We start from the raw sequence: 27,916 nt of genomic DNA on the forward strand, positions 1-27,916 counted from the left end.
GCCCAGGGTTTTCCAACCAAGGTGACCAGGGTGAGACTGATAGGGCATGATTCACGTCTATGCAACTTCCTGTCCTGTGCCCAGTCCGGTAACCTCCGTCAAGGACACATCTGCAAACCCCTAAAAGAGAGACTGCCCCTCCTTGGGCTGGCCAGAGACCGGAGGAGGCAGTCCACTCTCCAAGGCATTCTGCCTCAGGGGGAGATAACCTACCAGAATATCCTTGGTCACTGATCAGAAAGCATTGAATGGAGGTCAAATCTATGTGGGGACTCTGAAAATGGATTTGGGGCTGTCACTGTCATCATAGCCTTTTGAGCATAACCTGAGCCGTGCAGGTTTCTATGGTTGAGGATGTTACTGCTGTTAAAATAAATCTATGTTTGTTCTAGGGGAGAGGAGACCTCAAATCCAAATTCAAACAGGATTTATAGAGCCACATTTATCATCTCTTACACACACAAAATTAAAACAGACAAATCATCTAGATGAGAGGCCAGCCGACTATCAGCACAAGACCATATGGTGTTCAGAGACACAGAAATGCCGCTTCCATAGGGCACGGAGAACAAAGGAAACTGTCATAGAATGACTGATGGCAAACTAATTCATCAGAGTTGCGGGCAGGACTACAGAACTGGGCAAGAGGCTGTAATTGCAATATGTATGTGTGCTATTGCTGATAGAAAAGCTTACTATTTGGAATTCTAAAACACTGAATCCCAAGAAGCCCTGGTAGCGTACGTAGTAGGTTATGTGTTTGGCTGCTAACAGCAAGGTTAGCAGTTCAAAAGCACGAGCCTCTCCCAGAGAGATGAAGCTTTCTTCTCTTGTAAAGAGTCACAGGCTCAGAAACTCACCCGGGCAGTATCTGTGTCCTACAGGCTTCTCATGAGTAGGAATTGACTTGAAGGTAGTGAGGGTTTTTTTTTTTCAACCCTAGGGAGCTGTTCTATTCTGCCTTCTAGGCTCGATAATAATCAATTGATTCTATTGCAGCTGGGGCCCTAAACTCCTAGGGCTAAAATTGCAAGGACCCGCCTGGCACTGTCTGGTAGGTGACAGACAGACTGCTAACACCAAGGTTCTCTACTCAAATCACCGTGGCTCAAGCGAGAAGGTTAACGCTGTCTGCTCCGATAGACCTGCAGTCAGGGAACCCTAGCGCTCTCCAAGGTGACATTGACGTGCTGGCATCCAGAGCACACCCAGGCAAGTCCCTAAGGGCGAGGTGGACCCTCTGCAGGCTGGCTAAGTAGCAGCAACTCACTTTCAAGACACCTCTCCTGAGGGCAAAGCCTTTCATCCAGTCCGTCAAAGGTCAGAAAGAATTCAAAGGAAGCTGAATCTCTGTGGGCGCCCTGCAAACCCAGTGTTTGGAATTTAAACTCAATACATCGTATTATCATTTTTTCTTAGGTCACTCAGCTCTTAAGTCAGGAAAGGCTTCTTTTGTGTTCTGCACAACGGTCATAGGGAAATCACCTGTGTATTGATGAGTTTCCTCCGTGTCCACCACCGGTAGCAGTGGCTACTAGGATGTTAAAACCATGGCAGGCCGACCAGGCTAATCGTTAAATCTCAAAGTGGGTGGCACTGGCTTGTCTGGGGCGCGGGGTGGGGGGTGGGGGGGTTTCCCCACGCCTGTCAATCCCGTGGCCAACACGTTTAGAGTAAAATACTCTGCGCCCCGTTCAAGACGCAAGTCCTCTATCGGCGGGGCTTAAAATAGGCACGTGAAGCACCAGCAAGCCACGGGAAATTACTCCGAGCCGCTCTGGCGACCACCTGATAACAGGTCTTAAATGTCTGAAAATTGCAGCTGCGGCGCTTTCGCAATACCTGCGATCACCGTGTCACGTGACGCGAGGGGGCCCGAGAGTCACGTGACGATCAGCGGGCTGGGCGGGCACACATCGGCCTGGTGGACCCGGAGTCCAGCAAAAGCCGGCCGATCAGCGGGGCTGCCTTCACCTCCCTTCCAGACCGGTGGCCAGCCCTTCCCCCCATAATAAGAGATCAGCGACTGGGGGGTGCTGCCACCCCCAGAGGTTCTTCCGTTCGTCATCTTTCGGAAGTGTCACCCCCTGCGATGGCGCGTGTCTGCCAGCGCGCCCTGAGCCCGTCACATGCCCAGGGGCTGGACCAGTCCCATCCCCCTCCGGACCCTTCCACCCTGCTTCCCGGACCCCCTGCCTTCCGTGTGCCCCCGGGGGTCGACGGGTCACCGCGGGTAAGTGTCTGGAGCACGACCTTTGGGGCACAAACTTGCTGGGTACTCTGGGCAGGACTCCGCTCTCGGTCCCCAGCGCCCAGGTGGGACTGGCCGTCTCCCAGTGCAGCTGGCCCTCGCTAGACGGGCGGGCGGCGGCGCTTACCCATTTGTCCAGGGGGACCTGGGCGAGGGAGCCGGTACCCTGGTAGAGGTCCAGGCTGAGCTGCTCCAGGCTCAGCTTCTCCTGTAGGAAGTGGCCCAGGTACCGCTGCAGTAGGTACCGGCAGGCCCTCTTCTTGATGGACTCTGGGAACGGCCACGGCATGGTGGGCGCAGGGGCTGGGCTGCCGGCCCTGACCGGGGCGGCCTACGCTGGTGGCCGGCTGTGCCTCAGAGCCACGCCATCGCGGGGCCGCGCCGCGCCCGTGGGCCAGGCGGCGGAGGCGCTGGGCTGCTGTCCTCGCCCACTCTGGGGGTGCCCGGCGGGCGGGCGGGCGGGCGGGGCTGGGGCGCACACCTCCGTCGCCGCTACCGTCGCTGCCGCGCGTCCAATTTGTTGTCATCTGAGGGCGCGCGCCCGATTCTCGGACGCTCCCGGCGCGCTCGCGAGACTCGGCTCGGCGCGCGCGCGCGTGTTTCGCCCCCGGCGGAAGTGACGCCACAGTGGGGCGGGCGGAAGCAGGCCCGCGGAGCAGTTCCGGCGCCGGGGGCGGGGCGCGATGGATGGAGGGGGCGGTGCGGCGGGGCGGCTGCAGACTCGGCCTCTGGAGGGACGCGCAGGTGAGCGCCCGGGGCGGAGCGGGGCGGCGGGATCTCCCGGCGCGGGCGAGGCTCCTCGGGCCACCCGGGAGGGTTGCTGCGCTTGGGCCCGTGCTCTCCCCTGGACCCGGAGCCTCCGACGGCGGGAGGCTAGAACCCACGCCCCTAGGCCAGCCCCGCGCCCTTCATCCGCAGCGCATTGTTTGCTGGCTTCGGGCGTAGTGGGCTTCCCGCGAACTTAGGCTGTGCAGGTAGCTGGGGCCGCAGTCCGGGATCCCGGGACCTCCGCCACGAACTTGGCCCTTGGGCACCTGGGCCGCGGTCGGCTTCCCGCCCGGGCGGAACTGTCTCCGAGTTAAGTCAACCCCGGAAGGCCTGGAAGCCAGGTGTCGGGTTCGAAGCGGGGGGGGGGGGGGGGGCTGATGGCAGAGCCTCTGGAACCGGCCACTGCCCTCTTCGGCCGCCCATTTCCTTTTCTGCCAGTGTGGCCGCTTTCCCTTCTGCCCAAGGCCGGTGGCACGAGGGTGTTGGGTGGAGAGTGAGTCTGAACAAAGACTGGTCCTCCAGTCCATTCCCACTCACGGCGACCCCGTAGGACAGAGTAGAATTGCTCCCTCGGGTTTCCTGTGAACGGTCACCGTCTCGGAAGCACACTGGGGCAGTTCTCTCTTGTCCCAGAGGGTCACTGTGAGTCAAAATCGACTTGATGGCAGTGAGTTTTGAGCGAAGCCTTTTTGGGAACTAGCCTCGTTGTTCTCCAGAGGAGGGGCTGGTGTGACAATGCATAACCACACTGGCCACCCTGAAACCAGACCTGAACCAGGCTCCTGCAAACCAAACCCTCTGCCATCAAATCAGTTCCGACTCACAGTCAAGCCTGTACAGTTAATCAGGAGGTAACTCATTATTGGGGCAAAGAGCCTCATCTTCCACAGAGCAGCTGGTGGGTATGTACCACCAACCTTGACGTGAGCAGGCCAAGGTTTACCCTACAGTGGGATTCTTGTTCAATGGATCTCTGTTGAGTCAGTCAGTGGTGATTCAGCGATCCTACAGGACAGGATAGAACCACCCCCGTGGTTTTCTGAGATTGTAACTCTTTCTGGGAGTAGAAAGAGGCAGTGACTGACATTTTCACATGGCAGATTTTGTGGTTAATGGCCAGGGCTCTGTGTCGGAAACTTAACCCAAAGACAAACCAATTGCCATCAAGTCAATACACAGGGGATGCTTCATTAAGACGGGTAAATTAACACAGAGTTCACTGCCAGGTGGTGGCAAACCCCTTAGGCACAGGACATAGGAGCGAGCCTGTAACCTTTGTTTCTGAGTCACTGGCTCTCTGCCAGGCCCAGAAGCTGGGGTTGTGGTGGCCCTTGCACTCTGGGCCTCGCAGGTATCCCCAGGCACTTCAACTCCCTTGACTTTCATTTCATCTCTCTGTGAAAGGTCAGCATTTCAAACCCATCAGCTGCTCTGAGGGGGAAAGGTGCGGCTTTCTGCATAGCCTTGGTGACCCACAAGGGACAGTTCACCCCACGATGAGTCGTGGTTGGCTTGATGGCAGAGGTGGGTACATAGGGTCTTGCCAATGAAGACCCTGCAGTTGGTGGTACGGGACGTGGAGAAGAACCGCACCAGGTGATCCGGGAGCTTCCCTTCTAAAGCGTGCAGGGCCATCAGTTATTCAGGAATGTTCTGCATGAGGGCCACCACAACCCCAGCTTCTGGGCCTGGCAGAGAGCCAGCCAGTGGCTATGACATGAATGTCCTTATTGGTTTCCCGCTACCTGCCAAATGCTCTGGGCCGTGCACAGTCCAAGCTCAGTCCCTCCTTGCTGTGCTGTGAAAGGAAGGCCTAGCAAGCTGACTCTGCATACGTTCGGGCCAAGAACGCTCTGTTACAAGGGGATCTGCCCTGAAACACGTGGAGCAGGTAGGAGCCAGTGTCAGCCTACTGGTAATGGGCTTGGCTTTGGGGTCTTTACTGTGTGCTGGGGAGGGGCCCTGGTGGTGTGGCAGGTTTGATTTGTGTTCCTAACTGCAAAATCAGCAGTTTGAACCCACTCCCATGGGACGATGAGGCTTTCTACTCCCATAAAACTTACAGTCTCAGAAACCCACAGGGAAGGTGTGCTGTCCTACAGGGTCGCTGTGAGTCAGCATCAACTCGGTGGTGGTGAGTTGAGTTACATGCGGGGGCTGTTGTAAGGGCTGGGGGTACCGCAGCCCCTCGCCTCCCAAGCTTTCAGCTCAGTGGAGGAGCATGGACAATAACCAGGGAAGAAGTAACTGCTGGGTAGTGGGGGAGTGAAGTGGTGCCAGGAGCGGCAATGGGGAGGAGAGAAGGGCTCATTGTCTTTGAACAGGCCTACAAAAGACAGTTTCTCCACTGAGGTGACATTTCACCGGAGGAAGGGAAACTGAGCAGCAGCCCTGTGAGTTCTGGGGAGAGTGACTTCTCAGGCACAGCAAGTGGAAGGTGCCATGGTAGGAGCGTGCGTGGCGAGAGCCTGGGCTGTCAGGTAGCCGGAGGAGGAGAAGCAGCAACCCAAGGGGGAGAATACTGTGGGGATCCCTGTGGCATAGTGGACCAGCACTTGGCTGCTGAAAGCCGGGGTAGGCCGTCTCCGGAGTGCCCAGAAGTGGCTCAGTAGAAAGCCCTGGTGATCTTGAAAAACTAGTGATTGAAAACCCCAGACTCGTCTGGGTTGCAGGGGTCAACATGGACACTGTGCCGCTGTTCAGACTCTGGCTTTTCCTTGGTGAGATGGGTGAGGGTGGCAGGACATGGCAGCCTGAAGTTTGGTACGCAGGCTGCACGACCCTCTCACCATGTGGTGGACAGACGGGATGGGCCGGGGGTGGTGGCAGTGTGCTGGACAGAGTGGGAGCATCAGAGGTGGCGAGGAGCATTGGATTCCGGTTATATATTGAACATAATAGACGTGTCTGTAAATAACGTGTGATTAGGGGTACCCAGGAATGGGGTTGCTGGATTGTATGCTCTCTCCATTTCTAACTTTGTGGGGACGTCCCCTGCTGTTTTCCTCAGTGGTCATACCATTTCACAGTCACCAGCAGTGTCTCAGTTGATCAAGAGTCCCAGTTATGCCACGCTCTCGCCAGCTTTGGCTGTGTTCTGGGTTGATTGGCTGATTGGTTGTTGTCTTTTTGAACGTTGCTGTTATTGTGGGGGGGTGTTAAGGGGGGGAAGGTGGCATTTCAATGTTTAGATCTGCATTTCCCTCCTGGCTAATGAGCTCCAGTGTATTTGTCACTCCCTCCCCCACCCCCAGCGTCTTTTGATGGGGCGTCTGTGGGGTCCTTTGCCTATTTCTTAAGTGGGTTATTTCTTCACTGTTAAGGTTTCAGAGATTAGTCCACACCTGCCCTCCCTACCCCCACCTGGCAGGAGGTTCTCTTTTTACTCCTCTGAAGATGTCTTGATGGCCAGAGTGTATAATTTTTAGGAGGCCCCATCATCTGGCATGTCTTCTGCTGTCAGCGTCTCTGCAGTTGTCTGATAGCATGTTTTAGGGCCCGACGTTTGACCCCGTTTTTACTTCCGTGATTATAGTTTTGGTTTTTACATTTACAGTCATCCCACCTTGAGTTCATTGTCAGTTGTGGTGTGAGGTATGGTTCCCACTTCGTTTTCCTGCAAGTAGGTCTCCAGTTTTGCCGGCACCATTGATTAAGATCCGCCGTCCACAGATGGACGGGCTCCCACTCCTTTCTGATATGTTTGTGTCTCTTTCATTGGCGGCCTTGACTACCAATGCAGCGTGGGCGATTCCGAGAGGGGGCAGTGTGCGGCCTCCCGAGGTCTTGTTCTTCAGTGTTCATTAGGTGCTATGGAGACGGCTCCAGCCCTAGCGACCCTTTGCACACGGTTCTGTGTCCTCCTCACAACTGGTCCTGTGCTCGAGCCCGTGGTTGCTGCTACTGTGTCATTCCAGCTCGTTGAGGGCCTTCCTCTTTTTGCTGCCCCTCTACCAAGCATGATGTTCTTCTCTAGGAAGAAGGAATCGGCTGCCCACTTCTTTAGCTTATCCAGGATCTCTCTCCTTTCCATATCGAACTAGTAGTCCCCCCCACCCCCCATTGCTTTAAAGAATGCTATGGAATCTGAATGAGGATTGCATTTTATCTGTAGATCACTTTAGGGTATGTATTGAATGATTTTTTTCACAGTGTTAAATCTTCCTATCCATGAGCATCATATATTCCCCCACTTGTGTAAATTGGTCTCTCGTAGTTGTGTTTGTCTTACGGTTCTCTGGTTACATTTATTCCTAAATCTCTCTTCTTTGGGGTGGCCATTGTAAATGGTCTTGTTTTCCCACTTTCCATAGTTCTCTTTGTGTGGAGGAGATCCATTTGGTTTTTGTGAGTTGCTTTGGTTTGAAGTGAACTTGGAAGGACGGGCAGGATTTGGATTTCCTTCAGAAACTGTAACGTGAAGGGGCGTTTGGGAAGTGCAGCATTACGCTGAGCCTGCCCATATGAAGCCTGCAGTTTCAATATAGAAAAGGAAAATAAAAAGTGAAGACATTACAGAGTGTCACCCTTATGGTTTACACTTTCTAGAGAAATTCAGCTTTGGTAACGGAGATTTAGAACCTGTTGTCATTACACCTTTGGCTCAAATAGAGTGTAACGAACTCATCCATTTCTGGGGTCTTACCGGAGATGCAGGATCACAATCTGTTAAACACCCAGCACTCATTAAGTCAGGAGGTGTCAGCTTTCTAAGGTTTACTGAGAAGCCGTCAGAGGAGCCCGGCTGCCATAGTGGTTACACTTTGGGCTGCAGTCTGCATGGTCAGCAGTTTGAAACCACCAGCTGCTCCATGAGAGAGAGACGGGGCTTTCTACTCCAGTAAATAGTCTCAGGAACCCACCGAGAGCCCCTGTGTGTCAGCAGTGACTTGTTGGCAGGGCATTAGGTTTTTGGAGAAGCTGTCTATCAGAGGTTGGACAGGTCAAGCCAAAATACTCTCCCCTCAGATCTACTGACTTGGCAAATAAAATAAAAGCCAGGAGCGCTGCTGGCCTTGTCTCAGCCTGTGCACGGGAACAGGAACAGGAAGGAGGTCAGGCTGCAAAGCAGCAGCAGCAGCAACGGCATGACTCGTCCTACCAGCGAGGCGTGGGGACTTTCTTCAAAAACAGCTGTTGTAAAAGCGTGCTAACTGACACACATTTCTCTCACTGCATGCCAGACTCTGTGCTGACCCCGGTCGCTGTGGCCTCACATCACATGTGTTCTCCTTTGCACTGTTACTGCTGTCGGTTGCATTGTAGAGATGCTGCTTCTTGCCCCACCCAAGCTACACAGTACCCAGGTGGCAGAGCTGAGATGCCAGTCCCGGTCAGCTGCACCAGGGCCCTCTGACCCCCAAAGTCTTGCCACCACATGCTCATATGGATAGGTTTAGCAGCCAGTGGCCGGGAGACCTGGAGGGGATTGGGAGTCAGGCGGGACATCTGGTCCTGCCAGCCCACCCAGCACCACTTAATGGCCACTGCAGACTCAGCCTTCCAGGGTGAGAACTGCAACCTGAGCACCATGCACTCTCAATCCTGTGCTGGCCTGTAAACCTGTCTGGACAGCCACAGCGCTCTCCACACAGCCCTTTTATCATCAAGGACAGCACTGACCTCTACAGTTCTCCCTCCCTTTGATGCTACAAATCGGGGGTGAAGCAGTCACCTCAGCAGCACATAGTGAGGAATTTAGGCGTCATTGGCTTGATAACCAGTTTCATGAATTCCCCCACCCCCATAAGCACCAGCAAAGCCCCAATATTATACCGACAGATGGAGAGGCTGGTTCCTAAGTCGTTGGTGCTTTCAGGAATTGTTTTGGAGACCTTATATGAACAACGCCATCGACCTGAATAACCAATAGCATCCTGAAGGCATTCCAGGTTCTGAAGATGCTGGGAACAGAGCCTGGTACCGCGGTGGTCCATCGAGAGCTTAAATGGCAGGCCAAAAAAAAAAAAAATGGGTGGGATGGGAAGACAAGCAGAGGATTTATGGTTTACCTCATTTTAGATATTGGTCTGTTTTTTGTTGGTTAGAAAGTGCTTTATCTAAACATGGTTGCCAGAGGATTATTCAGAAATAAGAACCTGCAATTCCTAGCATTTCTCTCTTCTTAACCTTTCATTTTGAGAATTTTTCCTTAGAAATTTCATTCAGTTTCTAGTTTGAAACAAAAGCTTGTTTGTAGGGTTTTCGTATTGCTATGTAAATTTTTTTGTTTTTGTTTTTTTTTTCAGATTAATCTGTGTGCTACCTTGCCTATGTTGATAAAAAAATGACATTCCACAAAGTTTTGTGTGAGATTTGGGATGAGTAGGTTGTGTGTATGTGCTGAGACTCCGTGGTGGCGTAGTGGGTTTTGCTAGCAGCAAGGCTGGCAGTTTGAAACCACCAGCCTGGGATCAGGAGGGGAGGCTTTCTGCTCCTTGAAGAGCTGCAGTCTTGAAAACCCGCTGATGAGGGAGCCAGTAAGATGGTAGGTTGGTTCAGAGAGACCAACGTATCCTTCGTCAGTGAAAGGAAAGACAGTGCCAGGTTAGCTCCGAGCTGGCTCCTGGGGTTCCCACTACTGGTGCTCACTGCCATCGGCCCGTCCCGACTCATCTTTTCCGACAGAACAGAGCACAACTACCCTCGAGGGTTTCTGAGGCGGCAGAGACTTGGGTGATAAGTAGAGACTTGGGTGATACGTTGTTTTTTCAAAAGCAGAAACCATAGATGCTTCAGGTGGTGCGACCAATTAAGTACGTTTACGGACCAAAAGGTTTGAGGTTTGAGTCCTGCCCAGGAATGCTTCAGAAGACAGGCCTGGTGACCTACTTAGGAAAAGGCAGCTATTAAAGCCCCGTGGAGCCAGTCCTACCCAACAGAGTTGGAACCTGCCCGCACCAGCTGCCGAGCTCGTGGCCACTAGGACCAATAGGGAAAGGTTGAGTGAACTTGAACGCGTCACAGTGCTAACTATCAAAACGTGAGACGGGACAGAGGCTGGAAGGTGACGAGAACCGTGCGGATGAAGCCGCTTCGTCCACACCGTCCTTCGGGAGATTGGAGTTTCTGGACAGGCCTAGAATAGAAGTGTGTGTGAAGTCAATGCGTTTATACATTTCCTGAAACCCAGACAAAGGACCCCACAAGGAACGCAGGTGACAGTGACATCAGATTTCTCACGGGAAACAACTACAGGTGATAGCGGAGACATCTTAAAACTAAACTGGTCAGCCTAACATCTCATACCCAGCTAAGGCTTCTTTCAAAAAACTGAAGGCTTATTCAGCCATCAGACGCTGGAGAATGGATCCACGTCCGATGGGTGTGAGTAGACATGGTAACAGATGACCTGTGGGACAGGACGTAAGAATAAAATGTACTTTCTCTTCTTTTTATCAATGACTTATACTCCAATTGACTGATTTTAATGTACACAGTGTTTTCTTTTTAAAAAAATAATTTTATTGGGGACTCACAATTCTTATCACAATCCATACATACACCCATTGTGTCAAGAACATATGTATATTTGTTGCCACCATCATTCTCAAAACATTTGCCTTCTACTTGAGCCCTTACTATCTGCTGCTCATTTTCCCCCTCCATCCCCAACACACAGTGTTTTCATGGAGTATAACGTATACATCTTTCAGTCCCCTGTAAGAAGGGGGTGTATGCCAAACATGTGTTTACTTGTTGGGGCACGTAAAAGACATGTAGCAGACACAGCACCGTTGCTACTGGCCCCGCGCCCTCATTGCTGTCGTCACCAGCTAACTGGCTTCGTGTCCTCTGTCTGTGTTCACACTCTTCCAGGAAGGATAAGATTGATCTGCCAGCCACTTTCCAGAGTCCAGGGCTCCGACTCCGGGCAGTTCCCAGGCCCCTTGCCAGCCTCCAGATGATGCTCTGGTGGAAGCCCCCACAGACACCCACGCCTTTCTGCTGTGGCTTGGAACAGCATGGCACCTGTGGTTGAGCACCGTGGGCTGTACGAGCATGCTGGTGTCCTCCTGTGGGGGCTTTGGGAACTTCCTAGCATCCTGCCTTGCCCACCTGGTATGCTCTTAACGTCAATAGTAACGAGCTGGGAACCAGAAACATCCCCTGGAGTCTTCTCAAAATCAGACTGTCATTTAGCTGAACAATGAAAGATGTCTGCCTTGAGCACTCAGCTCTTTCAAGAACTGTCTAGAACCTTGGACAACTGGCACTAGAACGATGGAAATGGGAATCTGGGCTGGGGGTGGTGGGGGGCTGCCCTGGGCAGTGAGCATGTGCTGATGGGACAAGTACAGCTCAGTAAGGGAGTGAAATGGCTGGGCATCTGCAAGAATGCAGAAGAAGCTGAAGCCGACCAGTCCCAGCCTCCGATGAGATGTGTTGTACAGGAGTCGTGTCTTCTGCTGCAGACACTGGCTCCTCCTGGGCAAGAGAACCCCTCTCAGGTGGAAATGGTCCTTCCGACTCACTGGAGGCAGACAAAGCAACACGGGGACAGACCCAAGGTGGTAAAATGTGAGTTGCTGACAGCACCCAGGCCTCTTGGCCTGCAGAGTGGGCTCGGCAAGGCTGCTGTAAGTGAGACTTTGTGTCACCTTGGCTGGTCCGGTTACCCTCACTCTCAGTTTGACAGTAAGCCCCCTTCCCCCCTGTGATATGAGGTAACGCTGTAACACAATGCAAAACACTTCAGGATGGGATCTGCCCTGTGTGGCAAGAAGTTTAGGACGGGGTGCAACCCCTTACTCAGGTCACAGCCCGTGGTGTCCCTCAGGGGTGTGGCCGACTTCTTAAATATAAATAGACACTGTGGGGGACTTGCCTCTCCATGCTGGTGTGGATCCTGCATCTGTCACACTTTCTCTGGTTCTTTGGACTGGAGCCATAAGCCTGACCCCGAGAGACATCAGAGCTTAACATTTGTCCCACTGATCCACCTCTGTATCCACAGCCTCCATCGCCATGCATTGTCCTGCTTAGTCCTGCTGCCTCCTGGTCCCCCTCCTGCCTCCTGGTCCCCCCAGCCTTGGCCGCCACAGGAGATATAAGTCTCTGGCTTAAGATCTGGAACCAGACTGGACTTAACCATGAGTACAGCTGGGTGGGCCACTTTCTTGATCTAAATTTCTCCACATACACGCATGCATATATATATGTGTATACAGATATATACACATACATGCGCATATATATACATACACAGTTTTTCTTCCCTCAAGAACCCCGCCCAGCTTGAAGCTGTTTGGCCTCTACTGCCCTCCGTGATCACCCCCAGGCCCTGCACTGAAAGTCTTGTGTCCCAGCACTTCAGACAGCCAGCTCTCCGGTTCCAGTGACTGACCTGTGTGCCCACATTTTACAAGTGCAGGCCTGCTCCATTTTGGCTCAGTCAGCCTTGACGTCCTTTCAAGCTGGTTGGAAGCCTGGAGACGCCCCACGTTGCTTCTCTGAGGAACGGGAATCGGAAACTTCCGGTGACTTAGCCTATGCTGTTTTTTGTAGAGCCCTGGCAAACAGGCCATGGGAAGTGCTCCCGGACCACAGCAGAGGGCCTCTGGCAGTCAGCCTCCAGGTGGGCTCCTTCGCTGCAGGACGGCAGAGGTCGGCCTGAGTGCTGTGGGGTCTGGGCCACGAGCAGCGATAGGAACCAACACAAGACACCCCCTCTGATGAGCAGTTGAGCGCTGTAGTCACGACTCCACCAGGGCCCCTATTGCTAGGCCTAGCAAGGCATGCCTTGTGGGAGTTGCTCAAAGTGTTATTTAACCGTGTCATGCTTTCATGATAGAGCCGCGGGTTTCATTTCCTCCCTGTGCATCCATCATCCTCTGTAGTCCTGTGTCTTGTGTGTCTGTCTCTTCCTCACATACGTGCCACCATGTCATGCACCCTTCTGAGGAAAGCAGGGAGCTGCGGCAGACTGGTACTGTGACTGCAGCCACAGACCGCTTGGGTACCGACTAATTGGGCCTGGGCTGGTAGTCTCCTCCCACCCTCACCGGAAACTAGAATCTGCCCGTCTCCCTCCTGCTCACGATCTCTGGCACCTGTCCTGGAGGCGTTAGGTGGACAAAGCGGGCATGGCTGGTCCAGGAGATGGAGCCTTGTCAACCAACGGGGTCAGAACAGGGAACGGGCGCCTGTCCTCAACATGAAGTGGGGTCTTGCTGAGGAGGAGTGTGTCAGCTCTTCTCAGAAGGAGGTGTCTGCCTTCAAACCGAGGCTCTGTGACCTGACAGCTCCAGCAGTGATTTAGCTCGTATTGTGAGTCAAACGTCCTGTGAGACCAGCGAAAAGAGCCTTAGAACGTCATTGATTTAACTTGGGTTGAGGGAGCATGCTTTGCACCTGCTGTGTGTGCCATCTTAAAAAATAGCTCTGCTGTTGTGTGGATTCTGGGTCCTGGGAGCCCCATGGGACAATAGCACTGCCCCACAGGGTTCGAGGCCACCATCTTTACGGAAGCAGACCGCCACCCCTGCCTTCCCGTCAGCAGTGGAACACCAGCTGCCGTCTCCGGGGCTCCTCCTCTGTCTATTGGAACTTGCCTTTAGCGGGTTTTGGCTTTGAAGCCCTGGACCTAACACTCGACTGCAGGTCCTACCTCATCTTGGGCTGCTTGCTGGTCCTGCTGAGCAGTGGCCCTGCGCCAGGATGGTGCATCCCCCGTGTCCCTCCCCCCAGTCGGAGGTCTAGTCTGGGCAGCCGGGGGCTGTATAAGCTCTCCCAGGCAAGTCTAGTGAGCAGTCAAGGCTGAGAGGGTCTCACCCATGGGGCAGACAGGTGGGTAACCTCAGAGACGCAGGTGGGTCTTGATCAAGGCCAGGCCAGTGGCCTGAGTTTATAACAGGGCAGCTGCTTCGTCAGGCTATCACCCCGGTCTAGTCCAGTGATGCGGGGCTGCCACCTGTCCACGACCCACAGAGGGAAAGTAAGTGGTCGTTTGTCACAAGCTTGTGGGGTGGGCTCCTGGAAACAGCTGTCGGGCAAATCCAGCTGTGTGCAGTGACAGCCCTGTGGGGTCCTCCGCTGGGAATGCCAGGCACAGTCCCATGTCTGGTGCCTGTCTGGTCCATGCTGCGCTGTCTGCTCACGTGATCCTTGTGGCCTCAGCACAGAGAAGCCCTCCCACAGCAACCTGGCAGTCATGCGGGAAGTAACGGCCACATACGGTTCCATGGCAGGTGGAAAGACGGGTCCTTAAGTGAGTATGGGGCTGTATGGAAAATGGTGAATCGCCCACCAAAAATACCCTGGATTCATCGAGACGCTGATGTCGCAGAAGGAGAGTTTAGAGCCCACCTTGAAGGGGCTATGAAATGTGACCCTGGGCTGAGGAGGGCTTGCTCTTGGAGGCAGAGATCTGGATTGCGACCCCTGGTGACCCCGTCCATAGGGTCCCCTAGATGTAAATCTAACTGATAGCAGAACCTGGATTTGAATTGCTGACCGGATTAGCAGCCAAGTACTCTGATGACTGCCACCAGGGCTCCAAACTAAGTCACACACATCCTGCCAGAGAGGAGTCAGTGCCATTTGAAGAGCGTGGTATGCGGGGAGAACAGCCACTCCACCTCTGGGGCAGCAGCCCACTCGGCAGTTCCATCTCTGGCCCAGTGTCCCTTCTAGAGACGGGCCCACGCCCTGGGAAGGGACACAGCTGGGTTCTCCCCGAGGATAGTGGTGTCCTGAGTGCGTGCCAGTAGGCAGTCGACTCTGCGTTCTTAACCGTCTATTTCTGTGATTGTGCTGTGCCCGTTGACAGGGAGGGGGACTTTGTTGCGGGCTGTCAGACCGAAACACACTCCCTGCTATCAAGTGGACGCTGGCTCACAGCCACCCTGGAGGGCAGAGTGCTGCCCCTGTGGGTTTCTGAGGCTGTCTTTACTGCAGCAGTCAACAAAGGTTAAACTGCCAACCTTGGGGGCCGACTGCACTCCCACTGGTGCCCCAGGCTCCTTGCTATAAGGCCTTAAAAACCCACTGCCATCGGGTCAGTTCTGACACAGCCACTCTCTAGGACAGGGTGGAACTGCCCCTGTGAGTTTCTGAGGCCGCCTGTCTTAGAAGAGGCAGACAGCTTCATCTTTCTCCGACTGAGTGGCTGCTTGGTTCCAGCTGCCGACTTGTGGCTAGCCGCCTGCCCACTGCGACCCGAGAGCTCCTTTCACCACCCATCATCTCCTCCCCACCCCCCCACCCCGCCCGACTGGTGGGAGTGTGTCTAAACGTGCTTTGGATGTGCTCTTGCAGAATGGAGGCAGACTGTGACCCCACGGAGCTGAGCAGCGGGGCAGGTGCTGACGTGAAAGACATGCGGCTGGAAGCCGAAGCTGTGGTCAGCGACGTCCTCTTCGCCGTCAACAGCATGCGGGTGTCCAGGAGCCTGCGCTGCGCGGATGACATGGCCTACATCAATGTGGAGACCCGGGAGGGGAGCAGATACTGCCTGGAGCTCACCGAGGCAGGGCTCAGGGTACCACATGGCAGGGCCGGTGGGGGTGGGGGTGGGGGCCAGGCCAACAGTCTGCTGCTCAGCACCCCAGCATTCTGTAAAGGAAAATTCTAATCGTCATTTAGAATCCATCTATCATAGCCATAGGCTGGTGGGGGTGATTTGGGTTTAGAGCACCGCTCCCTAGACTGCTGTCCTTTGTGGTAAAGAAATGGGTTTGCCCAAGTGCTGCACCCTATACTGGGGGCTGGGGGACCCCCTCCCACAAAGGTCTTGTCTCCTAACCGTACCCACACCCCACTGTCAGTGTGGAAGTAGCTGCCCCTCCTGCCTTAGTACCTTCACTTCGAGGAACTCCCATCAGAGGGACCTCTTTCCTGAGGGTGGGACGGGCTGGAGAGACGAGGCCGCCCACCAGAGAGCAAGCAGCCACAGAGCCAGGCTGCTGCTCGCTTACTCAGGAATAGCTAAGACTGCGAAGCGAAGGCATAAGGGGGGCAGGGGGCTTGGCTTTAGTCGCCCCCCCTCCCCCCAGAGTGGTCCTGAGAAGTTTCAGCGCCTTGAGGCCTGTGCGAGAAGTTGTTTGCCCGGCACACGAGTGGCTCTGTTCCCCTGGGCCATTTCCTGCCTGGCTCACGGGTGCTGTGTTCCAAGCATCCTGTGAAGGGCACCCACCTAGGTCAAGGCTGACCCCCAGGCAGCACCTTTACCACCTGGAGCTGCTGGCTCACCTCGCAGCTGCTTGGGCTTGGGGCGCACCCGACCCGCCTGTGTGTGCACCTTTGGCAAGTCTCCCCACCTGTGTTTTGAAGCATGCCTCTTCCTAGAAACAGAAATAGCCCCGTCACCACTGAGCCTCGTGTCCCTAGCTGTGTCTCGATGGCGTAAGGAAGGTCTGCAGCAGGTGCTGCCACCCCTGTTCCCTGCCCCAGTGGAGTAGGCATGTTCTGCAGAAAGAGTTGCTGGCCACAGTGGCTGGCAGGTCACAGGTGCTGGGCTGGTTGTCAGCTGGCGCAGGCTCCTTTCGGGAGCAGCTGTCCTGTGACCACAGTTGGACTATCCGTAGAAGGCACACTCCCTGCCCCGGGTCTGCAGGCCCGCCCCATGCTCTCTACTTACAGGACACCGCCACCTGCCCTTTCTCGCGAACACGCGTGTCTTCTGTGACACCAGTGAGAGGGGCTCCTGGTGGCGGTGGGCTAAGCCTCTGACTGCTAGCCAGGTCAGCCGGTTCGGTGACAGGGAGCAGTTCTGCTCTGTCTGATAGGATCGCTGGGAGTGGTTTAGGGTCGTGGGGTGAGTCTGACTTGAACAGATGTCATTCAAATGGAGGATTTTTATAGGAGTGTGCAGGCTGCAGTCTAGTCAGCCAAAAGCAAGGTAGTGGTAGAGTGGTTACATGTGCTGTGATCCGCACGGTTGGCAGTTCAAAACCCCCAGCAGCTCTGCGGGAGAACGATGGCTTTCTGCTCCCGTCCACAGTGGCAGTCTCGGGAGCTCACAGGGGGCGCCGTGAGTCAGTAGTGAGTGCTATCACCCCGAGCCGCGTCTGAGAGGTGCCCTGGAAAGACAGAAGAGGAGCCGCAAAGACCAGCACCCCTTTTCTCAGAGCTGCGCAGTGCTCCCCTGCCAGGGAAGGGGCATAGCTTTTCAGGTGCCCTACTAGGAAGCAGAGTTACAGTGAAGCAGCTTCAAGAAACAGTTTCCACACAAACAAGTGACAAAAACAGGACCCGGTGCTACATGAACTCTTCTGCCCACTACCATCGGGTCATTTGGACTCATCACCACCCACTGGGACAGAATGGAGCTGCCTGCTTCTTGGGGTTTCCAAGACTGCCCCCCTCTCTGGGAGCACACAGTGGGTTTGAATGCCCCATCCCGTGATTCAGCACAACTCACGGCACCCCAGGGAGGGCAGATGGAACAGAGTAGAGAGAAGCGTGTTTCGTTCGGGATGTGAAAGTGCGTGCTATTTGTGTAGCTTTCACAATAAAACAAATGTAATACTTGACATTTACTTAAGCTCATTGGGGGCACTCGGGTTCATAGCAATGGGCTTTATGTGACAGATGACAGGCAAGTCAGTCTCCGTCGTGCCGTTCACGGTAGGCTCCACGGCTTTACTTGGGGTGGTGGACACAGCTCCAATAGTAACTGCACAGATGGGTCTTCCTGTTGGCCCAGCAGGTGGTACCCGGGGCTCATTGTGCTTCCCTGGAGAGAGCCAGGCGGAGGGACCCAAGGGGGCTTGGTTTGTGTAGCTGTGCCTTTTCTTTCAGTACTCCTGCTTGGATTGAGGAGGAGCTAGGTCAGACATCTAGAGGAACTGGTATTAAGGTATTAAACAAACGAAAAACAGCCATCAAGTCAGTCCTAACAGCGACCCAACAAGACAAGGTAGAACTGCCTCTGGGTTTCCAAGACTATAACTCTTTATGGGAGTAGAAAGCCTCCTCTTTCTCTCCCAGAGCTGCTGGTGGTTTTGAACCTCGTACGTTGCGGTTAGCAGCCCAACATGTAATGTACTGTGCCACCAGGTTGCCTATTATGTGGTAAAAGGGGTGTATTAAGCATCGGCGACTGGCTGTTAGTGCAAGACCTGCACCTCCAGAGGTCGGCTGAGAAACCATGGGCTTGGCTCTGGAAGCACCAGGAAGTGGGTGGGCACGGGTCTCACATGCTGCCGCCCTTCCCTTGCAGGTGGTGGGTTATGCCTTTGACCAGGTGGACGACAACATTCAGACGCCCTACCATGAGACCGTCTACTCTTTGCTGGACACTCTCAGCCCTGCCTACCGGGAAGCATTCGGGAACGCCCTCCTGCAGAGGCTGGAAGCACTGAAGCAGGACGGCCGGTCCTGACCAAGCTGCCCCTGGTGGGTAGCAGGGGCAGAGCTGTTGGTCTGGGGTCCCTGCCTGCAATCTGAGCAGAAACGCCTCTCCCCTCCGTCCTGCCTTCATCACTCCTCGATTCAGCATAGGCTTCTGCCCCAGCAGTGCTGGTAGCCGGTTCTCCTGGCTACCGTCTGGCTCCCAAAAGGGGGGAGCCCCTGACCACGATGGCACCAGTCCCTGCCCTGTGCCTATATAACTCTTTATGGGAGTTATACGCCCGCCACACCTCCTCAGTGTTTCCTTCTCGGCCGCCACTGCCTCTTCAATGGGGATGCCAGGGCTTGCACAGAAACAGGCCTGACCCTTGAGACACCAGGCTGGGGGTCAGCCTGCTCCGTCGGGGCTTGCTTCCAGCTTGGACTGAGTTAGAATCCTTGTTTCGTGGCTGCCCTTCCTGGAATTGTCGTTAGCTAGTCTCTCCTGCACAGGGGTGGGAAATCCACCAGGCCGCTGACATCAGTGCTTTGTTACCTGTGTGGGGGTAGGACTAAATTTGGTGGAAGGCAGGGCCTGCACAGCCCCGTGTCCCAGGCTGGCAGCAGCCAGAGGGTCACTGGCCCAGCAGAGGACAGACGGTTGGCCAACGAATGTAACGATGACTTGTCTCTAGTCCTTCTAAGCACAGACCAGACTCCTGTCTCTTGGACCTCAGCGTCCCCAGCAGCATGGGGTCGGAGGAGGTGGATCCCGGTCTTTGGCCTGCTCGGATTCTCACTCCCGAGTGTTTGTTTACACGTGTACAGGACAGCTCGGCCCAGAAAGTATTTTTGCTTCCATGTCTCCTTTCTGTGCTGTGCGCCCCTTCCCCCCATAGAGTCACCGGACCGAAATGCCCGAGCACATCGCTGAGGTCCCAAACCAAAGGAAGAGCGAGGCACCCGGAGGCTCATGCCTGACACATGGAAGTCCGCATTTCACACTGTACTACTGGTCCTGTGTTTGGGCCCCTGCCCAGACAAGCGCCCAAGGGTAACAGCAATGGACTCTGCTTTCCCCAGAGGGGCCGGGACCAGATCCTGCCTTGACCACTCTCCCCTCTCACTGACAGACAGGCCCCATCTGTCACAATAAAAACTTGGGGCCTGTAGGTACAAAGACCTTGCCCCCGAGAGCAGACGTCCCGACTGCAGCTGCTTCCTGGTCCAAGGCCCCCGATGCTTTCTTCATATTCGCTGCCCACTTGACCTTCATGAGCGGCCTAACTGCCCCGGACACGACATCTGACTTCAGGTTTAACTTTCTCACGCTTAAACTCAGGCTAAATGTAAGGAAGATTTGTAAGGTTTGAATAAAATCACTTTTTCCTGTTTTGAGTTCCGTATGGCGAAAGTGCTTGTATGTTTAAAAATGGAAACAGTTCATTTTGTGATAAACAATTGATCCCACCAGCATCGGTTCCCGTTTCTGACTCCTGAATCTTGATTTGAGGTGACGGGGGGAGGGTTGCCCTTCTTCCTCTGAGAGACATGGGGAGAACATTCAGGGACCTGATGGCGAACCGCTCAGAGAACTTAGTTGGATAAATTAAACCGTGGGGAAGGAAAGCATCTCTCTAAATTCAGAACCTTCAGAAATCTCATTTTTCAGATGAGAAGAATGGCTGGGTGTGGTCAAGCAACTTAGGAAAATGGGAATTCCTGGGAACCTCTTGAAAGCCGTTCAGCCAGTAAGGAAAGAAAGTGAAAAATAATTGGGTCATTCGCCTATTCTTAGTCCTATCTGTTGACAAAGTTAAAAAGGAGCCCAGGTGGCTTCATAGTTAAGCCATCAGCTGTCAACCTAAAGGTCAGCAGATCCCACTTGCCAGCAGCTCCGAGGTTGAAAGGCCTGGCTGGCTGCTCCTGTAAAGATTTATCGCCTTGGAAACCAATGGGGAAGTTCAATTCTATCCTACAGGGTCCCTATGAGGCTCAACAGCCTAAGCAGAGAAGTGGGATTGTTTCAGGATGACTCAACCTTAGCTGGAGGATATAATGAGGAAAGCTTTCTAGAAAATAGGGGGCCTTTCCAAAACTGCTACAAAATAACAGCGGTTACTTCCACACACAGGGAGCACAGAGAAATGGTGCCACAGAGGACACCCTGCAGGGATGCCCAACAGGGAAAGGCTCTGCAGACTGGTTAATCTAGGTCCATTTAGTGGTGCGATGTACAGCTATTAAAAGTATGAGAAAAAAGTGACCGAAAATAAAGGTATAGTATGTGGAAAAAGTAAAACCACTTTTGGAAAATAATGTTGGGGAGAGAAGGGCAAATACTATGTTGATAATAGTTCACATTTTCTACCTTAGATTGTGTGTTCTAACTATGGAGTAGATGGAGGAGATCACCTGGCTGAAAACACCTAGCCAGACCCCTTAGGGGTGTGTCTGCCCCTGGGGTCCTTGAAGTGGTGTCATGATGGTGAAAGGACTCAGACATTGTGCGCTGGAGACATGGGATGGGCAGGGGGAGTAGAACACAGGTGCCAGGCTGGCTGGCCACAGAGCCCCTTTGTCAGCCTGTAAGATGACGCAGCACTGAGACGAGGCTGCAGGAAGAGGCGAGCCCTTCTGTGTGTGTGTGTGCGCGTGCGTGCTGCATACGAAGCTTGCAGTGCAATTTTCCACTCAATAGTTAATACGTGTTCTTGACCTTGATGGCAGCCAACTCCTCCCATGTCCTGGGTCCTTCCTCGTCTCCCTGCCTTTCCTGACTTCTGAGCTTACTCCCAGACCAAGCGCTGCCCTTTGATCTGGCTGGTCCAGTGTTCTAAGGAATGTGGACCCCTGATGTTAAGTCACCATGTGTTGTTAGGTGGCTTCAACTCACAGTGGCCCTTGAAGAACTGAACAAAACACCGCCTGGCCGTGTGCCACCCTCACAAGTGCTATATGGTGCCCATTGTTAAAGGCACTGTGTCACTCCACCTCCTGGAACTGACCTCCTTTACCAAGTGTGGTGGCCTTTAGGGATTGGCCCCTCCTAATGACACGTACAAAGTATGTGGCACATAATCTCCCTGTTCTCTGCCTTCTAAGACAGATCTCTTCTGGGAGTACCCGGTACTTCCAGTGTTCTTTGCCGACACTGTAATTCAAAGGCATCAATTGTGCAATGTCCTCATTATTGATAATCCTGTCTTCGAATGCATGTGAGATAAGTGGAAATGCAATTGGGTTGGGCTATGAGTCCATTGGCTTGATGGCAGTGAGTTTGGTAGGGTCACTGCCAGCCCCAATCCACTTGTAACAGGTTTTATAGCCTCCAACAAAACCCTGCTGCCCTGGAGTCGACCCTGACCTTACAGGACAGTGTGTCAGTCTGAGTGGACTAGAGAAACAAATTCACAGACACTAGTGTGTAAGAAAGAGCTTTATATACAAGAGCAATTGAATATTGAGGAAACAGTCCAGTCCAGATCAAGTCCATCAGTCCGATATTGGCCCATATGTCCAATACAATCTATAAAGCCCTCTTCAGACGCATGAAGCACCGTGCAATGACACCAAATGAAGGAAGATCACAGGCCAGTGGGTGCAAAGTCTAGATCCAGTGGTGGTAGAAGCACCCCTCACTCTTAATCCTCTCAAATTCCAAATTGAAGGAAGAACTCCATAAGTTTCTGAGTCTATGGAATCACTGTTACATCTTTCACCATTGGAAAGCTGGTGTGTTCAAAACGCCAACCCTTCTCTTAGCACCCCACTGCTTAACCCTCTGCATCACCAGGCTCCTGTGGCAGCTTCATGAAGGCTAAAGCATGGGCCTGCAGCTCCCACAAAAAACTGCAGGGTTGGGAGCTCGAGCCGCATTGCCTGGAAAACCACAGCCAGGCAAGGGCTCCAAGCTGCCCAAAGATCTGAGCCACCTCCACTACCTGAGACACCAGTATTTAAAAGAAACTTCTAAAGTTATTGCATATGTAAATATAAACATTGTGCAAAATAATATTTGAAACACAGAAAAGTTCAAGATCATCCATGTGGTTAGGTGCCTTTCAGTCAGCTCCAACTCACAGTGACTGCACAACAGAAGGAAACGGCGCTCCTGAGCCATCCACAGCCTGTGCTGCCGCGTTGGGGCATGTCGATACAGCCACTGGGTCAGTCCATCTCGTCTCAATCCGTGTGCTGTGCAAGTACTCTTCCAAGACGGACTCGATGAAGCAGAACGCGGCACATAAAAGATGACGCCGGGGACCTGGCACGGCAACGCGGTTTCCCAACAGAGATGTAAAGCCCAGACGGCATGGGCCCACGTGGCTAGTACCAAGGACCAGCGTGAGGGCGGATCAGAGGACGCATGACGAGGCCACCTACGGGCCCCAGGTGTGCTGGAGGGGGACAGGCCCAGCCAGCTCCCAAGCCCCGCCCAGCTCAGTAGCCTCACGCTGGTAACGCCCCTGCCGACTTCCCGGTCTCATTTCAGTAACGGTAGTTTGAACCACACAGCTTGGCAGGTGCATCCTGCATTCTAACCCCGCCCCGGTACACCACTGCACATGCGCACCTATCCTGAGCTCTAGCCCCGCCCCGGGAACGCCCAGCTCTGAATCGCCCCGCCCCGGAAACTCCCTGCCCACCATCACGGCTTGCCAGCGGAGGTTCCGCCCAGCTTCCTAGCCACGCCCCATCCGGCGATCTAGCCCCGCCCCAGGAACGCCCCGTCCAGGCTCCTACATCCCTGGCAACGGAGGGGACGCTTTCGCCCTAGCAACCAGCGCGACTCCCACCATGGCTGAGGAAGAGAGTCCGGCCCCGGCCGAGAAAGTGATCCGTGTCCAGAGGGTGTTTGTGAACCAGCTGGACACATACAGCAGTGGGAACATCGGCAAGGTGAGCGGGCAGCTCGCAGCCTCTGGCCGCCTGGCCAGCCCGGGACTTCGTCACCTGAGGGACCCGGCGTCCTCTGGCGAGTCCCCGTTCACGCTTGGATGCACCAACGCGCCCTTGCACGCTCGGGGTTTGGATGTCGCAAGGGTTCATCCCTGCCCTATTTCCTGGGGGAAACTGAGGCTGGGAGGGGAAGCGCCTTCGCGTCACTAATCCTCCAGCAAATGGTTTCAGGGTTCCGTAGGTGGGCAGTCACCGAAGGCTGGAGGGTCGAATTCATCTAAAGGCGCCAGGGAAAGTACCAAACACCCCAAACAAACTTACTGCCACCAGTCAGTGCAAACTCATAGAGACTCTCTAGGACAGGGAAGAGCTGTCTCTGGATTTCTGAGACCAGAACACCTCTTCTTTCTCCCGATGAGCAGATAGTGGACTACTCAAAAAAAAGAAAGAAAAAAGACTACTCGATTTATATGTAAACTTATCATATTTTACATGCAGTTCACAACTATATAATAGATACTACATAATCAACATCTTCATATGGTGTGTGTATAATATGTATGACACATGTGTCTAATGTATGTGATTTGTATGCATATTATATGTGATATGTGTGTCTGAAGGACTTGGCTCTCTGGAGAGAAAACAGTCAATGAATAAGCAAACCACGCCACCCCTCCCCCAGGTTCTCCATACTTGAAGTTCAATATTTTCTTAGTGTCTTTAATGGGGGATTTAACACATGCTTTAAGTTATGTCTCTAGAAATGGTCAATATCATCCTAGTTATAAACATTAGCGTGATGCTCTACAAAGTAAACATTGAAACAATTAACCTGGGTCTAATCACGTTTCCCGCAACATCTAAACACGCTCTGTTAAGCAGCCATTGAAACATGCTTAACGTTGTGGGTCTTACATTGCTTTTCACGGATTCTTCACAGCGACCCTACAGGACAGGGTAGAACTGCCCCTGTGGGTTTCCAAGACTGTAGCTCCTTACCGAATGGAAAACCCGTCTTTCTCCCGAGGGGCAGAAGTTTTTAACCACTTCACCACTGTAAGATCCCTGCAAGTCTGAATAGAGTAAATGGCAGTAAGCTTTTGAGAGTTTTCACTGATGGGTCTATATTGTGTGTGTGATACATGTGTGTGTAATATGGGAGGAGTATAGCTAGCCCCCAGCACTTTCAGCTCTGTCAGGAGGGATTGCATAGTTAGTATCACCGCTTACAAAAACTAAAAGCAAAACAAAAGCAAACTTACTGCCATTGAGTTGGACAGGGTAGAGCTGTCCCCTGTGGGTTTGTGAGGCTGTAACTCTTTATGGGAGTAGAAAGCCTTGTCTTTCTCCCAGGGAGCTGCTGGTGGTTTTGAACTTCTGACCTTGTAGCTAGCAGTCAGCTCAAGGGCTCCTTGAGGAGATGAAGCAAGGAAACACAAACAGAAAGAGATCAGGAGATAGTTTGTGAGGAAAAAATACATATTTTTTGTCTCTACAGAAATATGGGGAAAAAAGAAAGTATGTCAAATTTAAGACTCTTTGGAAAGCGATAGGAGTCCTGGTGGTGTCATGTTAATAGTTGGGCTGCGATCGGCAAGGTTGGCAGTTTGAAACTACCAGTCGACCCATGGGACAGAGAGGCGTCTTTCTACTCCCATCAGGAGTTCCATTCTCAGAAGCTCACGGGGGCTGCCCCACCCCATGTTGTAGGGTCACCGAGAGTCGGCATCGGCTCACAGGCAGGAAGCGATACTAACACGGTTCTGGTCCACACAGCATAGACTCTCAGCAGGGGCACAGGGGTCAGGACTGACCACACCTCCAGCTCTGGCTCCTTAGCATTTGGAGGCTTTCTGTTTCCTGCAGTTTCTATCCAACTGTGTTGTCGGGGCTTCACTAGAAGAAATCACTGAGGAGGAGGAGGATGACGAGGAGAACAAGTCAGCGGTCCCGGAAGCTTCGTCGGCCAAACTCAAGGAAGGCACCTTCCAGGTTGTGGGCACACTGGCTAAGCCTGAGAGCCGCCAGCCCGAGTTTGCGGTGGAGACCTACTCCGTGAGTCCGGGAAAGGGCAGGGTCCTGGGCACATGAGGAGCGGGACCTCGGAAGAAAGGCCTGGCGAGCTACTTCAAGAAGCAGCATTTGCAAACCCTGTGGGCACAGAGCCAGGGCACCTCCTGGCCATACTGCTGGCTGTACTGCTTTCTTCTTGAGAAGCATTGGCAGGGACTACACAAAATCTATAGGCCTTGCTCCCCCAGGGCACCAAGAGAGGTCTGAGGGGGCGGTATCCTCCTGCCAGCTGCTCTCTGGACCCTCCTGTCAGACCCCACATTTAGAGGCTAGGACACATATCACTCAGAGTGCATGCCACCTCCTCCAGGCAGCTGGCCAGGACTCCTTTTTGCCTAATGTGAGAAAATTTCATTTCTCACCATAAATACCTTCTCTGTTTGCCCAGGTGGCGCTGCCAGGGTAGCATGGGGCTGGTGACCCAAAAGCCAGAGGTTCAAATCCAACAGCCGCTTCCTGGGTGAAAGAGGCTGTCTACTGACATAAGGAGTCAGACCCATCTCAGGGCAGTGGTTGTTTTTTGTTTTTTGAGGGGATGTGTTTTAAGAAATGTTAAAATTAAAAATAAATAAATAAAATAATAGAGGTAGTCAATATAAATAAATATTAAAGACAAAAAAAAGAGTTGTATGAGCCCCTAATAAAACAATTAAAAGGAAAAGAAAAAAAGATGTAAAAGTCAATTTGAGGGCTAATGGAGAGTCTTAATAACAATGCCTATTATAATATAGATTTAAAAAATCATAGTCCAAATATGTACTGGTTTTGTGTAACATACAAGTTTTGTACATTTTATATAATATTTCCTCTAATTATTAATAGCAATGCCTATTTGTTTTTAATAAAATGAATAGAATACATATTTAGGTTTTCATGGTTTCAAAAATAATACAGAATTTTCTAACATGATGATAAAAAAAAGAAATGTTCCTCACTGCCAACTGCAATATGCTTCACCCCCCACCACCAATGAGAACCCACGGGCCCCTTCCATTGGGGGGGTTTCTGAAGCAATCCTGGTGGCACACTCCCCAGCATGCGGAGTGAGTCCCCTAACAGCTGCTCAGCCATCGGCTGGAAGTTGGTCCTCTCGATGTTTGTAGTTCCACTGAGCTGGATTTGTTTGACTCACAGGCAGAAATTGTCCCAAGATGATGACGCATGCATTAAATCATCTGCTCCAGGCTCCCGTTCCCCCCAGGTCAAGCCAAACTCATTCCCCTTGAGTCAATTCTGACTTACAGGGACCATAGGGCAGGGTGGACATGCCGCTGTGGGTTTCTGAGATGGTCACTCTTTACAAGAGCAGAAAGCCTCCTCTTTGTCCTGCAAAGCAGCTGGTGGGTTTGAACCAGTGTCCTTGCGGTTAGCAGGCCAGCATGTAACCAGTGTGCCCTGTAAGGACTCTACCTGTTTTCATCTTGAAAACTGCTCACAGAAGGTGCCTTACGCCGGGCTCCATTGGGGCCATCCTGTGGGCATTGTGCCTCAGCCTGAGCACCCGGGCTTCCTGGGGCCCTCCTGCCACAGAGTCCTGTCCGTCCGTCTTCTCTTGCAGGCGCCCTCTCGAGAAGATCTCCTCATGCGCCTGCTGGAGTGCGAGGTCATCGTGTACAACATCACGGAGCAGCCCCGGCAGGTGGAAGAGGCTGTCTGGGCCGTGTCTGGTCAGTAGTTCTGGGCAGCGGGCTTGCCTCATGAGTCGCCTGGCAACCACTGGGTCTATGATGCCCACTGGACGCCCAAGTGCCCTCTCTGATTGCAGGCCCCTCAAGGACAGCAGGACGTGGCCAGGCTGGGTACTGTCCCCATGAGCCTTGTCCTGCTGCCGCCACCGTGGTGGCCCCTGTGCCTGTACATCTCGTGGAGGGCCACCCTCACGGTCATTCATCCTCACTTTGCCCCCATAAGGCCCTTTTATAGCCACTGGTCTCTCCTAGTGACCAGTGTGCCCAAAGTACCCCACCCCGCTGCCCAAAGTATCCTACCCCGGGAAGGAGCATTCCTGTTGCATTCTTTCTCCTCCCAGTCCCCCACCCTGACTTCCCCTTCTACTTTACCGCCAACCCTCCTCCCTCTCCCCTGACCCAAGGTGCAGTCTGTGGAATAAATGACGTGTTAGTTTTCTTTACCAATGTTAACTTCCTTTCAGTTGTCTGCTCCCTGGTATCTATCTAGTAGCCTGGTGGCATCGTGCTTACGTCTCGGGCTGCCAGCTGCAAGGTCTGCAGTTTGAAACCACCAGCCGCTCATCGGAGAAAGATGGAGCTTTCTACTCCCTTAAAGGGTTACAGTCTTAGAAACCCACAGGGGGCAGTTCTACCCTGTCCTATAGGATCGCTAGGGGTCAGCATCGACTCGATGGCAATGAGTAGTTTCTGTGTCTGTGTGTATGTGTTTGGTATGATTCTATGTGTCTATCCATGTATGTTACTATCAATGTACATTTTTCCTTTTAAAAAATAAATTGTATTTATTTGTTTTCTTTCTCCTCCTCCCCCTGGCTTCTCTATCACCATCCAAGTCCACTTATTTTGGTGTGAAACCCGTTTTTCTTGACTTTCTTTCTCCGACAGCAGTGGTCTCAGACAGTGGTTTCTGGGACTGACTGCTGCGCACCGCATATTGGCCCACGTCACGGGGTCT

At 53.1% G+C, this 27,916-nt stretch overlaps 3 protein-coding genes across 7 annotated transcripts in view; 2 read left to right on the forward strand and 1 right to left on the reverse strand.

Annotated features, from left to right (window-relative positions):
• The window catches only part of ATG2B (autophagy related 2B), a 57,171-nt gene extending 54,336 nt beyond the window's left edge, over nucleotides 1-2,835 (reverse strand). Inside the window, exon 1 of one of the 2 annotated variants that reach the window (XM_075531602.1) lies at nucleotides 2,379-2,835. In XM_075531602.1, coding sequence (XP_075387717.1) covers nucleotides 2,379-2,540 — 162 coding nt within the window. In that variant the 5' untranslated portion in view covers nucleotides 2,541-2,835. The remainder of the gene's footprint in view (nucleotides 1-2,378) is intronic. The other variant, XM_075531601.1, reaches the window with a different exon arrangement.
• GSKIP (GSK3B interacting protein) lies at nucleotides 1,910-19,690 on the forward strand. 4 transcript variants are annotated; one of them, XM_075531604.1, is made up of 4 exons: nucleotides 1,913-2,233; nucleotides 15,278-15,500; nucleotides 18,183-18,358; nucleotides 19,192-19,690. In XM_075531604.1, the coding sequence occupies exons 1-3, from the start codon at nucleotides 2,130-2,132 to the stop codon at nucleotides 18,342-18,344; spliced, it is 489 nt and encodes a 162-aa protein (XP_075387719.1). In that variant the 5' UTR covers nucleotides 1,913-2,129; the 3' UTR covers nucleotides 18,345-18,358; nucleotides 19,192-19,690. The 4 variants fall into 4 exon arrangements, with proteins under 4 accessions (XP_075387720.1, XP_075387719.1, XP_075387718.1 ...); XM_075531605.1 differs by having other exon boundaries at nucleotides 1,910-2,233; nucleotides 15,278-15,488; nucleotides 18,183-19,690; XM_075531603.1 differs by having other exon boundaries at nucleotides 1,914-2,233; nucleotides 18,183-19,690.
• A 3,315-nt stretch (nucleotides 19,691-23,005) lies between these two features.
• The window catches only part of AK7 (adenylate kinase 7), a 61,040-nt gene continuing 56,129 nt past the window's right edge, over nucleotides 23,006-27,916 (forward strand). The window contains exons 1-3 of the mRNA XM_075531234.1: nucleotides 23,006-23,194; nucleotides 25,064-25,252; nucleotides 26,829-26,937. Of these exons, the coding sequence (XP_075387349.1) occupies nucleotides 23,093-23,194; nucleotides 25,064-25,252; nucleotides 26,829-26,937 (400 nt within the window). The 5' untranslated portion in view covers nucleotides 23,006-23,092. The remainder of the gene's footprint in view (nucleotides 23,195-25,063; nucleotides 25,253-26,828; nucleotides 26,938-27,916) is intronic.

Source organism: Tenrec ecaudatus, chromosome 14 (genome assembly GCF_050624435.1).
Source record: "Tenrec ecaudatus isolate mTenEca1 chromosome 14, mTenEca1.hap1, whole genome shotgun sequence".
Taxonomy (NCBI): domain Eukaryota; kingdom Metazoa; phylum Chordata; class Mammalia; order Afrosoricida; family Tenrecidae; genus Tenrec; species Tenrec ecaudatus.

Coding starts and splice junctions, on each gene's coding strand:
- GSKIP (XM_075531604.1), top strand. CDS start 2,130: ATGCCCAGGGGCTGGACCAGTCCCATCCCCCTCCGGACCCTTCCACCC. Junction 2,234..15,277: donor GGGTCGACGGGTCACCGCGG/GTAAGTGTCTGG, acceptor GTGCTCTTGCAG/AATGGAGGCAGACTGTGACC. Junction 15,501..18,182: donor TCACCGAGGCAGGGCTCAGG/GTACCACATGGC, acceptor CTTCCCTTGCAG/GTGGTGGGTTATGCCTTTGA.